Source organism: Mycteria americana, chromosome Z, assembly GCF_035582795.1.
Source record: "Mycteria americana isolate JAX WOST 10 ecotype Jacksonville Zoo and Gardens chromosome Z, USCA_MyAme_1.0, whole genome shotgun sequence".
In the NCBI taxonomy this organism is placed as follows: Eukaryota; Metazoa; Chordata; class Aves; order Ciconiiformes; family Ciconiidae; genus Mycteria; species Mycteria americana.
This window is the reverse complement of record NC_134396.1, coordinates 28,775,450-28,791,599: the sequence shown is the minus strand read 5'-3', so window position 1 is coordinate 28,791,599 and position 16,150 is coordinate 28,775,450. Positions and strand designations below refer to the sequence as shown.

General features: G+C 38.6%; 1 protein-coding gene across 10 annotated transcripts in view; it reads left to right on the top strand.

The window, feature by feature from the left end:
* Positions 1–16,150, top strand: part of BNC2 (basonuclin zinc finger protein 2) — a 353,515-nt gene that overhangs the window by 301,394 nt on the left and 35,971 nt on the right. For all 10 annotated transcript variants that reach the window (XM_075526344.1, XM_075526342.1, XM_075526343.1 and 7 more), the window contains one exon: positions 1,484–3,450. In XM_075526344.1, coding sequence (XP_075382459.1) covers positions 1,484–3,450 — 1,967 coding nt within the window. The remainder of the gene's footprint in view (positions 1–1,483; positions 3,451–16,150) is intronic.

Sequence of the window (16,150 nt, the reverse complement as noted above, 5' to 3'; positions counted from 1 at the left end):
CTGTAATCAAATAAATATATGCTTCACTATTTGGGGCAAATTGCATTTTCCAGTACTCTAGAAAATATGAAGGGAGAGAAGAATAAATTCTCTGAAGACTGAAGATAATAAAATAAATAAATAAATAAGACCTGGGAAAAAAAGAAAGGTATTTGCAGGCTTCATAATCAAACAAGAGCTAGTAGTTTTTGCAATAGTGTGTAGTCCAAAGTGTTTGGATAAGGTTCTGAAGCTGAGATTCAAGATTTAAAAAGATTAGAGACACTACAGTGGAGTATCTTGCAAGGCTTTCAAACTGTTTAATGCATGAGGAAGCATTGGAAAAATTCTGGTTTGATAGCCTGCAACAGTGCTTGTTGGTTATAGTTACTGTGCTGATGTTATGCCCAGCATTTGCCCAAAAGGAAAGATGCCAATAAAATGATGTATTCATTATATAAGTATTTTAATGTGTTTTTATCAATACATGCTGGAATGGATTGCCTGACATTACATTGCAGAATTTTTAAGTCCTACCTTCAGGCAAATCTCATGCTTACTAGCAAAAATGAAAGTGTGAAATGCTTTTTAATGTATATTTAACAACAGATAGTCTAGTGATTACTGATGTGTATTCTCTCTGGATTTTTCCCTTGCTATCAGAAGGCAATGTTAAGAGACAACATTTTTACACATTTATGCTATCTACATCCATCAGATGCTTACTTTTTACATATTTTAACTATCATTTATAACAAGGCTGCAAAAAAGTAATCTCTTAAGTCTAAACCATACCAAGATTGCAAGCTTACAATCAATTGCCAGTAATAGTCCAGTTATGCTTAAAACCAGTGCCCCAATTTCTACCTTTTGTTGCAAGTTTATAATGGATATGTTTTTCAGTATTGTTGTCATGGGAAAAAAAAGAAAAAAAAAAGGAGTAAGTTACAAGTATTATGTGCTATTTTTAAGACGTTTTGCCTTGCATCAAAATGAGATGGCCCATGAGTGACTTCAGTCTTATGTCTGCTTGTATTTAAGAAGCAAATCTATCAAATGCATTTATTTAGCTCTTTCTTATAGTGTCACTATTTAATAGCGATTAAGGTACAATTTTCTATATTCTACAATGCAGTGCACAGCAACAGTTCATGTTTTACGCTAATGTATGCTGAACAATAGCATTGTACATAGATGACTGTTGTTAAAATAAAAGTATTGAAAGCATTTTAGGTCACAGAGCCCCATAGTCTACATTTTGTTTGCTCTGACATTATTAAACTCAATCTGCTGCTCTGACTGTGACTCTGGTTGCTATATTTGCATGGCTGGAAAGTTTGCATTTTTTGGTCGAGTTCTATTAACGCTGTTTGCATGTTGTTTTTTGAGCTTAGTGTTTCATGTTCAGGCAGCAGAGCACCTTCTACTGAATTCAATAATTATGCAGAATCAATAAGTTTTTTCTTTGTGTTTGTCTTTGTTGTTTCTTTGATATGGCCTCTAGGATGCTGCAGGCAAGGTGCTGGACCGCTGGGCCATCATGTCCAGGGAAGAAGAGATCATTACCCTTCAGCAGTTCCTGAGATTTGGAGAAACCAAATCCATCGTGGAGCTGATGGCAATTCAAGAAAAAGAAGGGCAGGCTGTGGCTGTGCCATCTTCAAAGACAGATTCAGATATAAGGACTTTTATTGAAAGCAATAATCGCACCAGGAGCCCAAGTCTCCTTGCTCACCTGGAGAATAGCAACCCTTCCAGCATTCATCATTTTGAAAACATCCCGAATAGCCTTGCATTCCTGCTTCCATTCCAGTACATAAATCCAGTTTCTGCTCCGCTGCTGGGGCTGCCTCCAAACGGCCTCCTGCTGGAACAGCCAGCAATGAGGCTCCGTGAACCAAGCCTTACGACCCAAAATGAATATAACGAAAGCAGTGAATCTGAAGTTTCCCCTACGCCTTTCAAGAATGAGCAAACATCCAGCAGGAATGCTTTGACCAGCATCACAAATGTTGAGCCCAAAACTGAGCCAGCCTGCGTCTCTCCTGTTCAGACGCCTACACCTGTCAATGATTTATCAAAACCAGAACACACTAAAAGCTCGTTCCGCATTCACAGAATGAGGAGAATGGGGTCGGCCTCCAGGAAAGGAAGAGTGTTTTGCAATGCATGTGGCAAAACTTTCTATGACAAAGGTACTCTTAAAATCCACTACAATGCCGTTCACCTGAAAATCAAGCACCGGTGCACTATTGAGGGCTGCAACATGGTCTTCAGCTCTCTCAGAAGCCGCAATCGCCACAGTGCTAACCCCAATCCCCGCCTCCACATGCCTATGCTAAGGAATAACCGCGACAAAGATCTAATTCGTGCTACATCAGGTGCTGCCACTCCGGTCATAGCAAGTACAAAATCCAACCTAACTTTAACAAGCCCTGGCCGTCCACCGATGGGGTTTACCACTCCCCCTCTAGATCCTGTACTACAGAACCCTCTTCCCAGTCAGCTGGTGTTCCCAGCTTTAAAGACTGTCCAACCTGTTCCTCCTTTTTACAGAAATTTACTTACTCCTGGAGAGATGGTGAGTCCTCCAACCTCACTCCCTACCAGTCCAATAATACCAGCAGTGAGTGGCATGGAGCAACATCCCCCTCCTCCTTCAGAGTCATCGGTACCTTCAGTGCTGATGCCCACCCCAGAGCCTAATGCCGACCTTGCCCCCAAGAAGAAACCAAGGAAGTCGAGCATGCCAGTTAAAATTGAGAAGGAAGTTATTGATACTGCCGATGAGTTTGATGATGAAGACGAAGAGGTGAATGACAGCAGCACGATGGTGAATGACATTGGTCATGACAATCACTGCCATTCTCAGGAGGAAATGAGCCCAGGCTTGTCTGTGAAAGACTTTTCCAAAAGTGACCGAAGCAGATGCATTTCCAGACCAGACATAAGAAGGGCAGACAGCATGACATCAGAAGACCAGGAGCATGAGAGAGACTATGAAAATGAGTCAGAGTCATCAGAGCCCAAATTGTGTGAGGAATCCATGGAAGGCGATGATCGCCTCCACGAACCTGGTGAAAAATCTATGATGCACAGTGACAGACCAGATGAAAACCACAATGACTCTTCCAATCAAGATGTCATTAAGGTGAAGGAAGAGTATACAGACCCTACATATGATATGTTCTACATGAGCCAATATGGACTGTACAATGGAGGCAGTGCCAGTATGGCTGCCCTTCATGAAAGTTTCGCTTCTACATTCAACTACAGCAGCCCTCAGAAGTTCTCCCCAGAAGGTGAAATGTGCTCCAGCCCAGACCCCAAGATCTGCTATGTGTGCAAGAAAAGTTTCAAGAGTTCCTACAGTGTGAAGCTTCACTACAGAAATGTTCATTTAAAAGAGATGCATGTCTGCACAGTGGCTGGCTGTAACGCTGCGTTCCCATCACGGAGAAGCAGAGACAGGTCAGTAAATATTAATTGATTTTCTACATTATTAAATGTGTTGAATTATGTAAGAATAGGCAGTTTAGGATATATGAAGAAATAGAGAGATGCACAGTAATGACAAGTGACAATCGTGTTCCCATGACATTGAGAGAGTTTTATCACTTTAAGACTTTCATTGTTGCTTGGCATTCAGAATAGTATATATTGTGCCATCCTCTTAAGTGACTGGCTAGATAATAAATGCCATTATTCTTTCTGTGTGCCTGTGAACATGTGTGTTGTACTTCTGTTTATAAGCTGCAGCTTTTATTACATTTATTTTCTTCTCCCTGCAACTTTTAAAACAAGAAAAGCTTCTATTAAAAATACAGTAAATTATATACAATACAAATATCTCCATGCATGTGTATCAAACCATAGAACTAGGAAGGAGGGGAAGGGATGGATGAACGGTTGGATGAATGGATGGAGAGAGAGAACGGAAGGACTGGAAAAAAAGAATGATCTCCATCCCCATAGGGTCATATAAAAGCAAACAGGAAGCATTAGAAGACTATTCTTTCTTCTCTTCAATTTTTAAAACTAGCTGCTATGTTGTAGCAAGAACAAGTAAATATTAAGAAAATAGTTGTCTCTTTCTTTAGTAGAACTTATACACCTCTCTATCCACTATGGTCATTTAGTCTACTTTATCTTCTTTTCTGCATGTGAGCAACTCCCTTACCCACTGATGGGAATTATGCACACTCAGAGAGGAGAGGCTAGACCCCTACATATTTTTAAGATCAACCAGGCTATATTCTGCTGGCCCTTCAGATGACATCATGCCCTAGCTATGCTGCATCAATACTGAAACAGTTGGGCTTAAACAGAAGCAGCTGGTCCTTAAACTCTTAGGTTGTTTTTTTTTTTTTTTTTATACACTATTCTTTTTGATTCCTGAGGAAAATGTAATATAAATGGAATTTGTCAAGGTGGTAGGATAACACAGTTATTTCATACTTGTGGATAAAAGCTCTCGCATGTGATGATGATCATATTGTCACATAACAAAATCTTTCTGGTTCATGGAGTGATGGTGAGATTGGGTTGTCTCTTTTCCTTTACTTGTGTTTCATATTTTTTCATTATGTTGTAAAAGTTCAGCAGACACAGGAAGGAAATTAAACCTAGCTAAACATTTCACACACAGCTCCTCTTTTTTTTTTTTTTTCATTGAAATTGACGTGGTTTGAAAGTGAATATATCATGTCATATAAAATGAAAGCAAGTTAGTGTTGAGGATACTGAGGAGCCAAAATTCACTCTTTTGATGGAGAGTCCAGTCCCCAAATATCTCATGTCTTCTGTTACCAGTTATGAAATCCATTAAACAGAAAAATAGGAACACACACAAAAATACAAGTTCAAAACAGATAAGAAGGACAATCTAGAAAGTTTGCATTTCAGTAGGATAAAACCACTGGACATGAAACAGGTAAAACTAAATTAAGACTCCCTTTCTGGGGTATCCTGAGTCTCGAGTTTGACAAGGGAATCATGTGAATCAGTGGCATAATCTATGCTAAGTTTATATGTGTACAACCCCCTTCAGTTCCTGAAATTGCACAGGTTTTGTTAGTCAAGAATTTGGCTTGGCTGGTCTGTTTCCTAAAGTGAATTATGAAAAGTCAGTCATGTACTAAGCAAACAGCTTTGCATTCAGCATGTGAAGTAAGAAGTGACTAGCTTCAGGATTTAGAACTTTATGCAATGTATTAAATTGCAGCAGGAATCCATTGATAGATCATGCTAATAATAAAGTTAGCATAGTAAAGATTTACATGTTCTAAGAAAGAGATGACTGTGATGACATACATAAAATATTTCTGAAACAAGATCATTAAAACAGGGCACATTTTGAAAATATTTTGTGAACTATGTAGGATACTCCTATTAAGCTTATTGAAAGCAAGCCATAAAATAAAAATCTGATTCAGGAACTTAAAATGCAGGCTGCATATTTAAAGATAAAATCATTATTTACATATCATTTTTAGTTGTGTAAGGCACGAGACCTTCTTTTTATATCATTCCACTAGTAACATTCAGAATATGTTTCAGTTATGTGGTGCACTTGGGACAAAAGAAATTTGTAGGCATATTATATATTTTAATTGCAAAGATTTAAGAGTGGTTATACACTTCAAAAAATTCAAAGGTGTGGTACAGTTTGTGTGCCCATTCAGGCTTCATGTTTTTGTAAATTCATTAGCACCCCTAGTTTGCAACAGTTGTCTGGAAATGCCTTGAAAGAACCAAGTAATACTGTTCTTGGTTCTTATGGTTCTTGATAATTCTTTCAGATACTTGAGTGAGAAACATCTTCAAAACTTCCCTGGGCTATCCATTCTTATCCAGAAATGCAATGCCTAGGAATGTGCAGAAATGAAAGCATATGTACAGCATATAAAAGAAAGTGGATGAAAGATTTAAGTAAACATTTTAACATTATTTTCTAATACTTCCTCAAAAAAGAAGGGTTTTTAAAAATAAAGTTAGGAAGTAAAAGTTAAATTAATATATTCCCTTTTTTTTTCAAACTGTTTAATTGCCCTAAAGATTTTTCAATTCAATTTGGTTTTATTTTTTGCTGATATTCCTTTTGAATATATATATTTATTTTAGAGAGAGTCATTACCTAAGTATACCATTTCTAGCTCTTCAGATTATGGACAGCACCTCAAAGATAACTGGATGACTAAATTAATAGCATTGCAAAGTGAGAACTTCCTCCAGCCACTTAAATCAATTTCACTTAAAAGCTCAGAAGCATTTTGCTATTAATTGCTGTACAAGAAATAAGAAATAGCTACCTAAAGCACACAATAATAATTCCTGGATAATATTTGTCATGTATTAGTGTTCCATTTTGAACACATTATAAAAAGTCTGTGTGATTTGCTTGTCTTGTGAGTCACATAATCTTTGACTAGCTAGAGAAGCTTAGAATTTCTTTGCTTTGAAAATTAAAATTAAATATTTTTTTCAGTACTACCTTCTTAATGAAATCAGAGTTCTAGCTATCCCATAGCTTGTAGAGTCTTGTGAATTCATTATCTTTATTTTTAGTCGTTTTATTAATCATATTACTAGTATTGTATTTATAATGTTGTTAATCCTATTATAACTAGTTAGAGGTCTAAAACTCTAGTTATGTCCTAAAAGAAAATGCAAGCTTACGTGGAGATAAATAACGTTGGCTGATCCTTTTTGTTTCCTTTAGAGGCATCTGATATGGCTTAAGACATTTTCCAATGCAGTTCTAGTTAATCAAAGGTTTTACTATATTCGCCCTGTCCTGTGCATACACAAAACTCCCGACCTGTTGACAGTGGATGTAGCTGTTGTAAAATGGGCTTTGCAAGGGTGGGGTTGTGGTACAAACTGCTGGTTACCAGAGGCAGTAGATCATGTCAGGAGCAAACTTCAGCTTTTGACTGAAGGAGGGTTTTTTATCCATGTCACAGCTGCAACCTGCTGTTGTGGAATACATCCTGTAGCAATTCGTGTTAAGGGTTGACTAAATCCCGCTTCACCATTCCTACATCATTTGTGCCAAGGTCAACTCCTGTATAAATATCCTTCTGCCAGAAAGGTTGGAATATGGTCTGAGATCTTTGACTAAACACTGTTATTCCTTGTAAATTGGGGTCAAGATAACCAGAAGATTCAGGAGTCCCACCTCACACGTGTTTTGTCAACACAGGGCAGAGGAAAGCAAAGGAGAGTCCCAGCCCTTACTGTCAATGACCCAGTAATTCTGTTTTCCCTTCTACAAATTAGACAGTGTTGCTTTTGAATAGTCAAGCTCCACTGAGCCTAGATTTTTTAAAAAGGGCCTTTTTTCATCACCTTCTGAGCTATAAGTAACATCACTCATCAAAGCAAACTTATATGTACCTATATGTTTGATCTTTCCCCCAGACAGAGAAGTCTTTCTGTCTTTCTTTTCCTGGAAGCACTACACTTGTGAAAACCACTTTTTCTTCCATTCTTCACCAGCCACTCCCTGAATTAGGTCTTCATCCATTTCTATTTCTGTATTTACTTCAGATATCCTTTCTTCTAAAGGCAAGATGTTCAGGTTACATCTTGTTGCAAGAAGGCAATGGACAGTAAATATGAAAAGAGACCATATTAAAAATTATGTCAGTGGTCAGAAGCAATGTCATAAGCCTCCTTTTGAACAGAAAGACATCTTTGCCAAATAGATTTTTAGATGAAAAAGAGAGAGAAGGGAAGAAGGTAAGTGCCTGTGAGAACTGTGCACTTGAATGTAAAGAATTGTCCTTGTAAAGTGAATTATCTCTGGACTCGGAGGAGGTCTGTCCTGTGAGTGAAGAGAAAGGGCCCATGACCCCAGTGGTTAGATTCCTATAGGGATCGGGTTCCCAGCCTCATCTGTGAGTCCTGCACCAGCAGATACTGGCTTTACCTTACAAAGAGATAGGTATGATTTGTTCTTGAAGCCAGCACTGAGGTACAGCTGCTCAGGGAATGATCCTGAGCTGTGGCTGAGCCATGAGGATGGGAGGAGGGAACAGTTATTTCTTGTCCAAAGAGGACAGCAATGCCAAAGTTTCATCTAAGAGTCTGTGTTGGAGTGCGCATGCGGAGGTGAAGGTCTGGAAGGTGAAGCTTAGAGCAGTTGGCTTCATTTCTGGCTCTCACCTTCAAGAGCCAAGAATTTTGTGGTCAGAAACACTGATGAAACAGGAGGTGGGTGGACCTTCAGTAAATCTTGTTGAGAAGCTACTGTCAGATCTTAAGGAGCAATACAGCCATCTTCTCTGTCAGCCTTAGTGCACCCTAAATCCCCATTTCACCTCAGTACTGGCACTATTAAAATCTGCGTTTCTTAAGCTAGGACACAAGCGTTAGTAACGTTACCTTGTTTTCCTTTCTCTCAATGTATGCAAAAGAAATTAATTCTCAGTGTACCCGTTCAGAGGAACAAAGCAAGAACTTTTCACTTTGTCTTTCTGCTATTAAAGTAGAACTATTAATTACTCAGGTTTGTCTTTAAATTTTCTCACAAAGTGAGCGTGTGTGTGTGTGTGTGTGTTCCACAAGATGGGAAAGGTGATTGAGCCCCATGAATAAATTTAAAAACAACAAAATATCTGCTCAGGGTGACTTATAAATAAATATGAGGCAACTATTGGTACCAAGTGCGATCATGCCACTTGATTGCTAGTTAAATCAGTCCAGATTTAAACATGTAAACTCCTTGATTTGTATAGAGCAAGACATCTGTAGGTGGTTTATGAAAACTTGCTGATGTCTCCAGAACTAAATTTGTGTGGATATAGGCCTCTGGGTAGCTGTATTGAAAAAGCAGAGACATACTTTTTGTCTGGTTACCTGACTTCCAGCTCTGTACAGGTGTGCTTGAATAAATTAACGTCAGTTACCTATGATGAGCCACTGCATACATTATCAAGGGAGGTGAAGATGTGAGAAAGCTGCTACCTGCCTCCTGTTATCACCTCCTTGACACAACAGCACCCATTTTTTCATCATCCTACTATACTTGGAATCTTCTACAGATAACTTTTTAGAGAATTATTTTCTATAAATGCACTCAATTCTAGGAACAGATAGCTCCAAGAAATAAGATATTTCACACCAGTCCATGATAATTATTACTGTATTTCCCCTAATATAATTAACTGTCATATACAGCTTGAATTTCTTCCAATAAGAACAAGGAAATCAGGTTTTAAGACATTAGGTGTTTGATGAACCATTTGTCAAGAGACAAAAGGGCTTTTCTATACATTTTTTAAAATATAAACATATTTACACCTATACTACTCTTTCTGGACATGATGCAGTTCATGAAGAGACTAGCTGCATATCCAATACAATTGTATGAACCATTAGGTTTTCTCTTGCAGAGTCACTAAGATGTGTGTCATTGCTAATGTTCACATAACTCTTCCTTACCCAAGAGAACCTGGATCATAAAAAAGCATTTTATGCCACCCCTAACACAGAGCTAACTTCTTCCCTGAGTAGTCATGTTGAACACAGATTACCTGTCATATTCCATACTCACCAATGTGAACAAGACAAGCAGAATTAAACTAGAATGCATAGAACTAATTTCTTCATAAGATTTTTTTTTATTTAAAAGAAAAGAAATAAATTAAAACAAGCCCTAAAGAGGCTACTTAAGTGAGTAAAGATTGCAGGATCAGCTCTGGCGTGGAGGGAGGTCTTTTCCAACTACACATATCCATTTGTTTTGGGTTTGAGTTGGAGGTGGTGGTTGTTTTTTAAAACAAGCTGCTGCCTTCATTATCTTGTTCTCTTTTGGTACACAAAATGGTATCACTTTGAGAGTGAGACTATAGTTTCTTGTACAGTGCAAGAAGACTCATTTTTGTGTGATCTTGCAAAATAAGTCAAGGATTTTCAGCGAACTGAAAAGTGTATTTAAATAAACTGCTACACCAGGATTAAGATAGGTGGTAAGCATACGTAAACCATTGAAAATACTAGCCAAAAGCAAAGCATGCATTGAGCAATATTTTCCCCTGGTATGTGTTGTGACAAATAGTGTAAATGTTTAATTTGTTTTGTCCAAGTTTCCTGCGCAGATTCTGTGTGTTTTATGTTCGGTGAAAGAGATTATTTGGGAAGACGGGACTGGGAACATGAATGCTTATGCATAATACCCTGGTTGCCCCTAGGTTCCTAGGAAATAACTGGAAGAACCAAAACTCTTCTCCAGAGAGTGGGAGAAAATTGAGTATTTTCCACTTACCTGAGTAAAGGTAAAGCTGTTCCCCACATGCAGAGACATCCTATCTTCCCTAGAGTCTTTTGGAAGTGGGGTAAACAAAACATCTACCTACATCAGTTCCTGCAGAGAAAGGCTCTACCTGTTCTTTTAAACTTAGCAGCAGAAGACTATAAGATTTCTGCTACAGTGGAAGAAGCCATACTTTACAGATACAAGATAGCAGCAGGGCACTACTCCCAAAAGCCTGGATGCGTGAAAATGGAACAAGACACTGCAACCTGAGAGATGTAGTACTCTCAGGTGGAGGAGTCTAGGGAGAAATAATGAAAGGGGGAGGCAGACACATCTGTGGCAGGAATAGCTGTGTGTTTACTGCCCTTTGGAGTTACAGCTCTTGATGAAGGAGAGACACTAAGTAGGCAGGTAAATGCCGTCATATATACATACATGATATATGCATTTGTCAGCTTGTGCTTGTTTGTCCAAAAAGAGAAACTGTCATCTGAAGAGGCAAACTTTACATCAGATCTTATGGCCTAACCAAAGATTACTTGTAGATGAGGCCATTTTCTTCTCCCTTTAATGATGATGATGCTCCTCCCCCTAGATTTGAGCCATTTCATTCATTAGAACATGAACTGAGTGACTGTGCTGGGGCATATCTGAACTAAAGTTAAGTTTACCTGAAAGTAAGAAAACTGGCGAGGCAATTCCTAGAAATGACCTAGAAAAAAAATAACCCAGAAGGGGAAAAAATTACCAGGCGTAGATGACTCCCAATAGCTACAACACTGTTTTGGAGGATAGTGTGCCAGTCCTGTCAGTATATCTAGACAGAAGTAGACATTGTCCACAGTTGGCCTTATCCCAAAGATACAGTCATTCCTAGGGTTTGTGAGGTCACAGGGTATTTTTTTGAAGTAGAATTATGTATCAGTATAGTAAAACAAAGCTCATTTGAGTTCTTATTCCATTGCTTTTTGACAAGATAGTTCTTGACTAGTGGACCCAGATAGATTGTTTAAGAATTACAGGGAGCCTTTTGCTGTAATGGCTTTTGCTGTATGGGCCCTGGGGAAAAGGAATTCCAAAACCCAACTTCTCTAAATCTGGGACACCTTTTCATGGTTATACAAGTTGCTAGTGGTTAGGAAATACGACGGGGAGTAATAGCAACTTTGTAAAGTAGAGCCTATAATTGCTGCAGTTAGAAGCAGTTAAGGGGAAAGATAACCAGACCACTGACTACTTATCTAAGGGCGATCCTGAAGGAAGAGATGCAGTTATCAGTGAGAGTTAAATACTCGACCGTGTCAAGGAGAGGCTGTGTGCTGTATAGGCACTGCAAGTGCACTGCAAGACACTGTGCAATGGCTTTTCACTGCCCCTTAATCCTGACCTGCAGTATTCTGTGTCTTCTGTCCTTTGCCTCCCTTCAGGAAAGATGGCCAGCTGCGCCACACACCATGTACCAGTATTCATGATAGTATGCTGTAGGGACTACAGTAGAAACCACTCATTCACATCCAGCAGGTACACATAAAAACGTTCCCAATGGCACTAGCGATACCTCGGATGGTCTGTCAGGACCTGAGGTAACACAGGACTATGTCAGGTGTGACACCACTTACGGCTCTTCCCATGTTGACCTTTTAATGGCAAACACTGGATATTTCCTGACAGAAGTTTTGAGCCCACCACTTCTAAAGAAAATCTAAGGCTTTTAGCAGTGCTTCCTACTTCCCAGCAACATCTTTTAAATGAGCAGTTTGCCTTGTGCTAAGCAAGTTTTTTTGTGGGTTTTTTTTTTAATTAAGAGCTCGTTTCGCATTTAAGCTTGCCCTAAAAAGCATTACTTAAAAAGATCTGTCTAAGAAATAATTTAACATTTTTGCCATGAGGCACCTGCAAGCTTCATATAAATGGACCTGGAAGAGAAATGAAAGAGTTTTAGATTTGCCAAAAATGTACACTGTCATAAAAAAAGAAAGGATTGCAGGACTTTGTTGGCATTGTGTATAAATGTGAAGTGGTTCGTTTTGTATGGCAGAGAGCGGGAGGAGAGAAAGAAAGAATGGGATTGTAATAAGAAGATATTTTTTGCTGTCACTTTGGTTTTGCTTTTTTTTTGGAAGAGAAAGGGAAAAAAAAGCCCTAAGCTGTATGTCCGTGTCAAACTATATGAGTCTGAAACATAAGCTGTAAATTATAAGTTTTATAAGTTGTTATTACCAATGTTACTGATTTTGATTCTAGTGCTTTACAAACTTTATTGCTTATTTTATTAACTAGGGAAAAGTGTTGCCCGCTTCCAGTTCAATACATTTCTCTCCCTCTTCCTCCCTCTCTCTCCCTCCCTCTCTCCTTTTCTTTGTTATGCCAAAATAAAAAAGCAATTACACTTCAGCCACTTACAACTGAAAATACAAACGGGACATAGTTAGTTTTGCTGCCCATAAATCTTACATTGTACTTTGTGTTTAATGCACAAAATGTGGAAATAAAAATAGCCCAAACATGTATATATGCGTGTGTGTCTGTGGATGCATGTACTGAAAGAAAGACCTATATATAGCTGCGTTGGTAGATAAAGATCTAAAAATACAATGGGTAGAAAGAGAACTTGGATTCCCACTCAGAAAAGGTAAATGAGCCCTTGTTTCAAGAAGAAGATGCACACAGATGATACATTATGCAAGACTGAGAATCAAGATTTCATGAGGGGAGGGAGGCAGGCCCTGGCAGGAAGGATAACAGAACCTGCGCTGGACGTCTCTCAGGTCTGATAGCCAGATAGGGGAGCAGCACTAATTCTGCAGCCTTTTTAGTCTGTTCTGTCACAGAAGGGGCACTGCTGGGTCAGTCAGCTCACTAGTAATTGTGTTTTACAGACTTCTAAAGCAATTGGCTCAGTCAGTCCCAATTCAATAAAAGTGGAGAGCGAGAGTGAGAGCACTTTTGTTCTATTTTTTACTTGAAATTATTTCATTCAGCAGTCTGTCTTTTTTATTACCAGGATTTGACATTAGCACTCCAAGCTATATTAGCATCCATTTCAGCAGTTCAGTAATGGTATTAAAAAAACACTTAACTTCAACGGTGAATGGTTGTATGACAGTACCATAAAAATCCACATTAAAAAAAAACTTATGTATTTGTCCCTGCAAATTATTTTTCACTTGTTTAACCACTTCAAAACTACACTCTCTTGACTGGTGTTTGCAAGAGCTCTAGCAGCAGGAAAGGCTTGTAAAGGAGCTGAGAAGCAACTGCAGCAACAATGGCATAAAGGGAAAAATGAAGACATTTAAAGAAGAAGAAAAATGTATTAGGAACACGCAAGCACACATACATGCACAAGAAGGACCTCTCATTTTGGGTGGGTGCCTGTCATTCATCAACTGAAGTAAGATTTTAAACTCAAATCACTCAAGGTAAAATCTTTGGCATCTTCCACATTTCTGGGATTTAATTTTGAACCCAGCACTCTCCAAGCTTGGGACGGCAGCCTAACTATCTTGGCACTGCAGCACACTCATAAATGACTGCATTAGGTTCTAAATTTTGATTAAACATTCTGTAATTAATCAATGGTAGACATGAAGCAGTTGGCAAGGTCCAGAGCTGCAAAATGTTTAAGACATAAAACATTACAAAGTAATTAGAATGTGCTCCTTCAAGAGAAGGATTGCCTTCAATAAAGAGGTAAATGATAGCATCATGTTTATTGTGGACGTAGGCAGCCAGTGCAATATGATAAACTGCAGGAGATACACATATCAGTAATCATCCACATTATTAGTGTCATTAATCATAATTCTAAAAATATGACAGCAGCAGCCAACTTTTTGACCAATTTTGCCTCTGCCTGTTGGCCGTTATAACTTCACTAATAGACTGCAGAGCTCCTGTGCGTGGCAGTTTGCATTGAGAATGGAAGGTTAATTATATTTGAGCTGCTGATTCCTTCTCTCCTCGGAAAAGACTGAGCACTTTGACAATCCCAGGAGCTCACTGCTGTTAAACCAGTAAAAGTACTTTATTGAAATTTTCTTTGTTGGTCAGGAATGAGTAGATGTTTCAAATGAGATATAAGCGCCAGGCTGGGACGGCCGCTAATGTTTCTTCCAAAATAATCCTTGGACAGCAAGCTGAACTCATACTTCCCTTAGATATCTTTGCACAGTCTCTTGTGGATGGGTAAAAAGTTGAGAATTTAATAACTGCTGACAATAGTATGTATGGAAGAATCTCAGAGGATTGAAATTACTGAGGAGTTGGGGCATCAGTGAAGGGAGGTTATAGGATAATCAGCTATCAGTTGACCTGAAAGGGGTACTTACTTAGTAATGTAAAATTACTAATAGAGGAACCCTGTTGAAGTGCCACATTGTATTTGGTTTTATAGTTCCTCTGGTATTAAATGAATAAAACCAACATTTTTAGAAAACAAAGCAGCGGGAATGAGAATTACCATTGCATCGTGACCAAAAGAAATGGTTTACATATTTGCTGTGGAACCTGAAACTGTACAAAACTATCCCTGGATCCGAGGGTTTATTATGAATTTGAACTTATAATGCAATCAGTAAAGAGTCCATGAACCTTCTAAGCAAATCATGAGATAACGTGTTGCTGTGCATCAATATCTGGGAGAAAAATACTGGTTTCAAAGCAGAACTGGGGGAAGCTAGCTGTTCTGACTGAGTTTTATCTTTTTTGCATTTACTGAAACTTGAAACTCAGTAAAATTCATCAGTGGGATGCTAAACTGAAGGGACTGTTTGCATAAAATCTTGCAAAATTATCACATTTTACATGGCTGTTGTAACAGTAAAAGAAAATGAAGGATCAAAACTTCTGATTACAAAATGTGGATCATGTAATATTTAGATGATTTAGGTTTGAAAAGAAATGTTAATTCATGCAGTTTGGCAACAGATGCTACCTGGATGTTGCCTCAGTACTTCTTAAGGGGAAATACACCTTGTGTGAAGGACCAGCGAAATAGTTCAGCACACAGGAGGTGAGGACCTAATGCATGCTGTGCGGGGCCTTGTGTGAATCGCCTGCACAGGGACAAACTTTTCCGTAGAGCATGTGTAGATTGTAGAAACAGCTTATGGCAGCTGGACTGATGGTCAACGGTGCTGAGCACCTGTAATTTCCATCGAAGGACTTTGTCGTACATATGATGACCTTCTCGTGCATGTAACATTGCTACACTGAGTTAGTTCACTTACTTAGGAAATATTCTGTCAGATAAATCTTTTTATTCTAAACTTTCTCAATGAGTCCGGATATTAGACAAGAGTGCTGGCTATTTTGTAATGAGTCTGTTTTGCTTCCAGGCAGCTAGTAAAGTGAGAGGTTGAAGTGTTGCAACACAATTTTGATCGTTTCTGAGTAACTTTGGCAAGTACGCCAGTGGTTGTGCTTTTTGTTTGTAATATCTTTTGATCTTTAATGGACAACAATAGTAATATATTAAGAGTGCGACATGACCTCGATGCTTCTGAGCACACACAGCTGTTGTGAAAGTGTAATTCTGTTCACACCGTAAGGACCGTCTCACTAAACACCTCAACAGGTATGTACTGAATTATTGGGCCTTTCAAGAATCCTGAACCTGTCAGATTTTACATTAAAAATTATTTGGTAGCAAACATTGCCATCAGATATCAGTTCTACGTTTAACCTCAGTATTTGCTCACACAGTCAGCTATCCTGCCTCCCCAAATGCCATGTCGGCATTAACATTTTTTATGCATTCCACGGCGATGACAAATTGTTTTCTAACTCTAACTGTGGATTAAGTATGCAAAAGGCATGTTTGCCACTGCCAACAAACCAATAATTCTCACTAACATCTTCAGAGTTACAACATTTATAAAGTTGCAAAGTGGAGTAAACAAACCATCT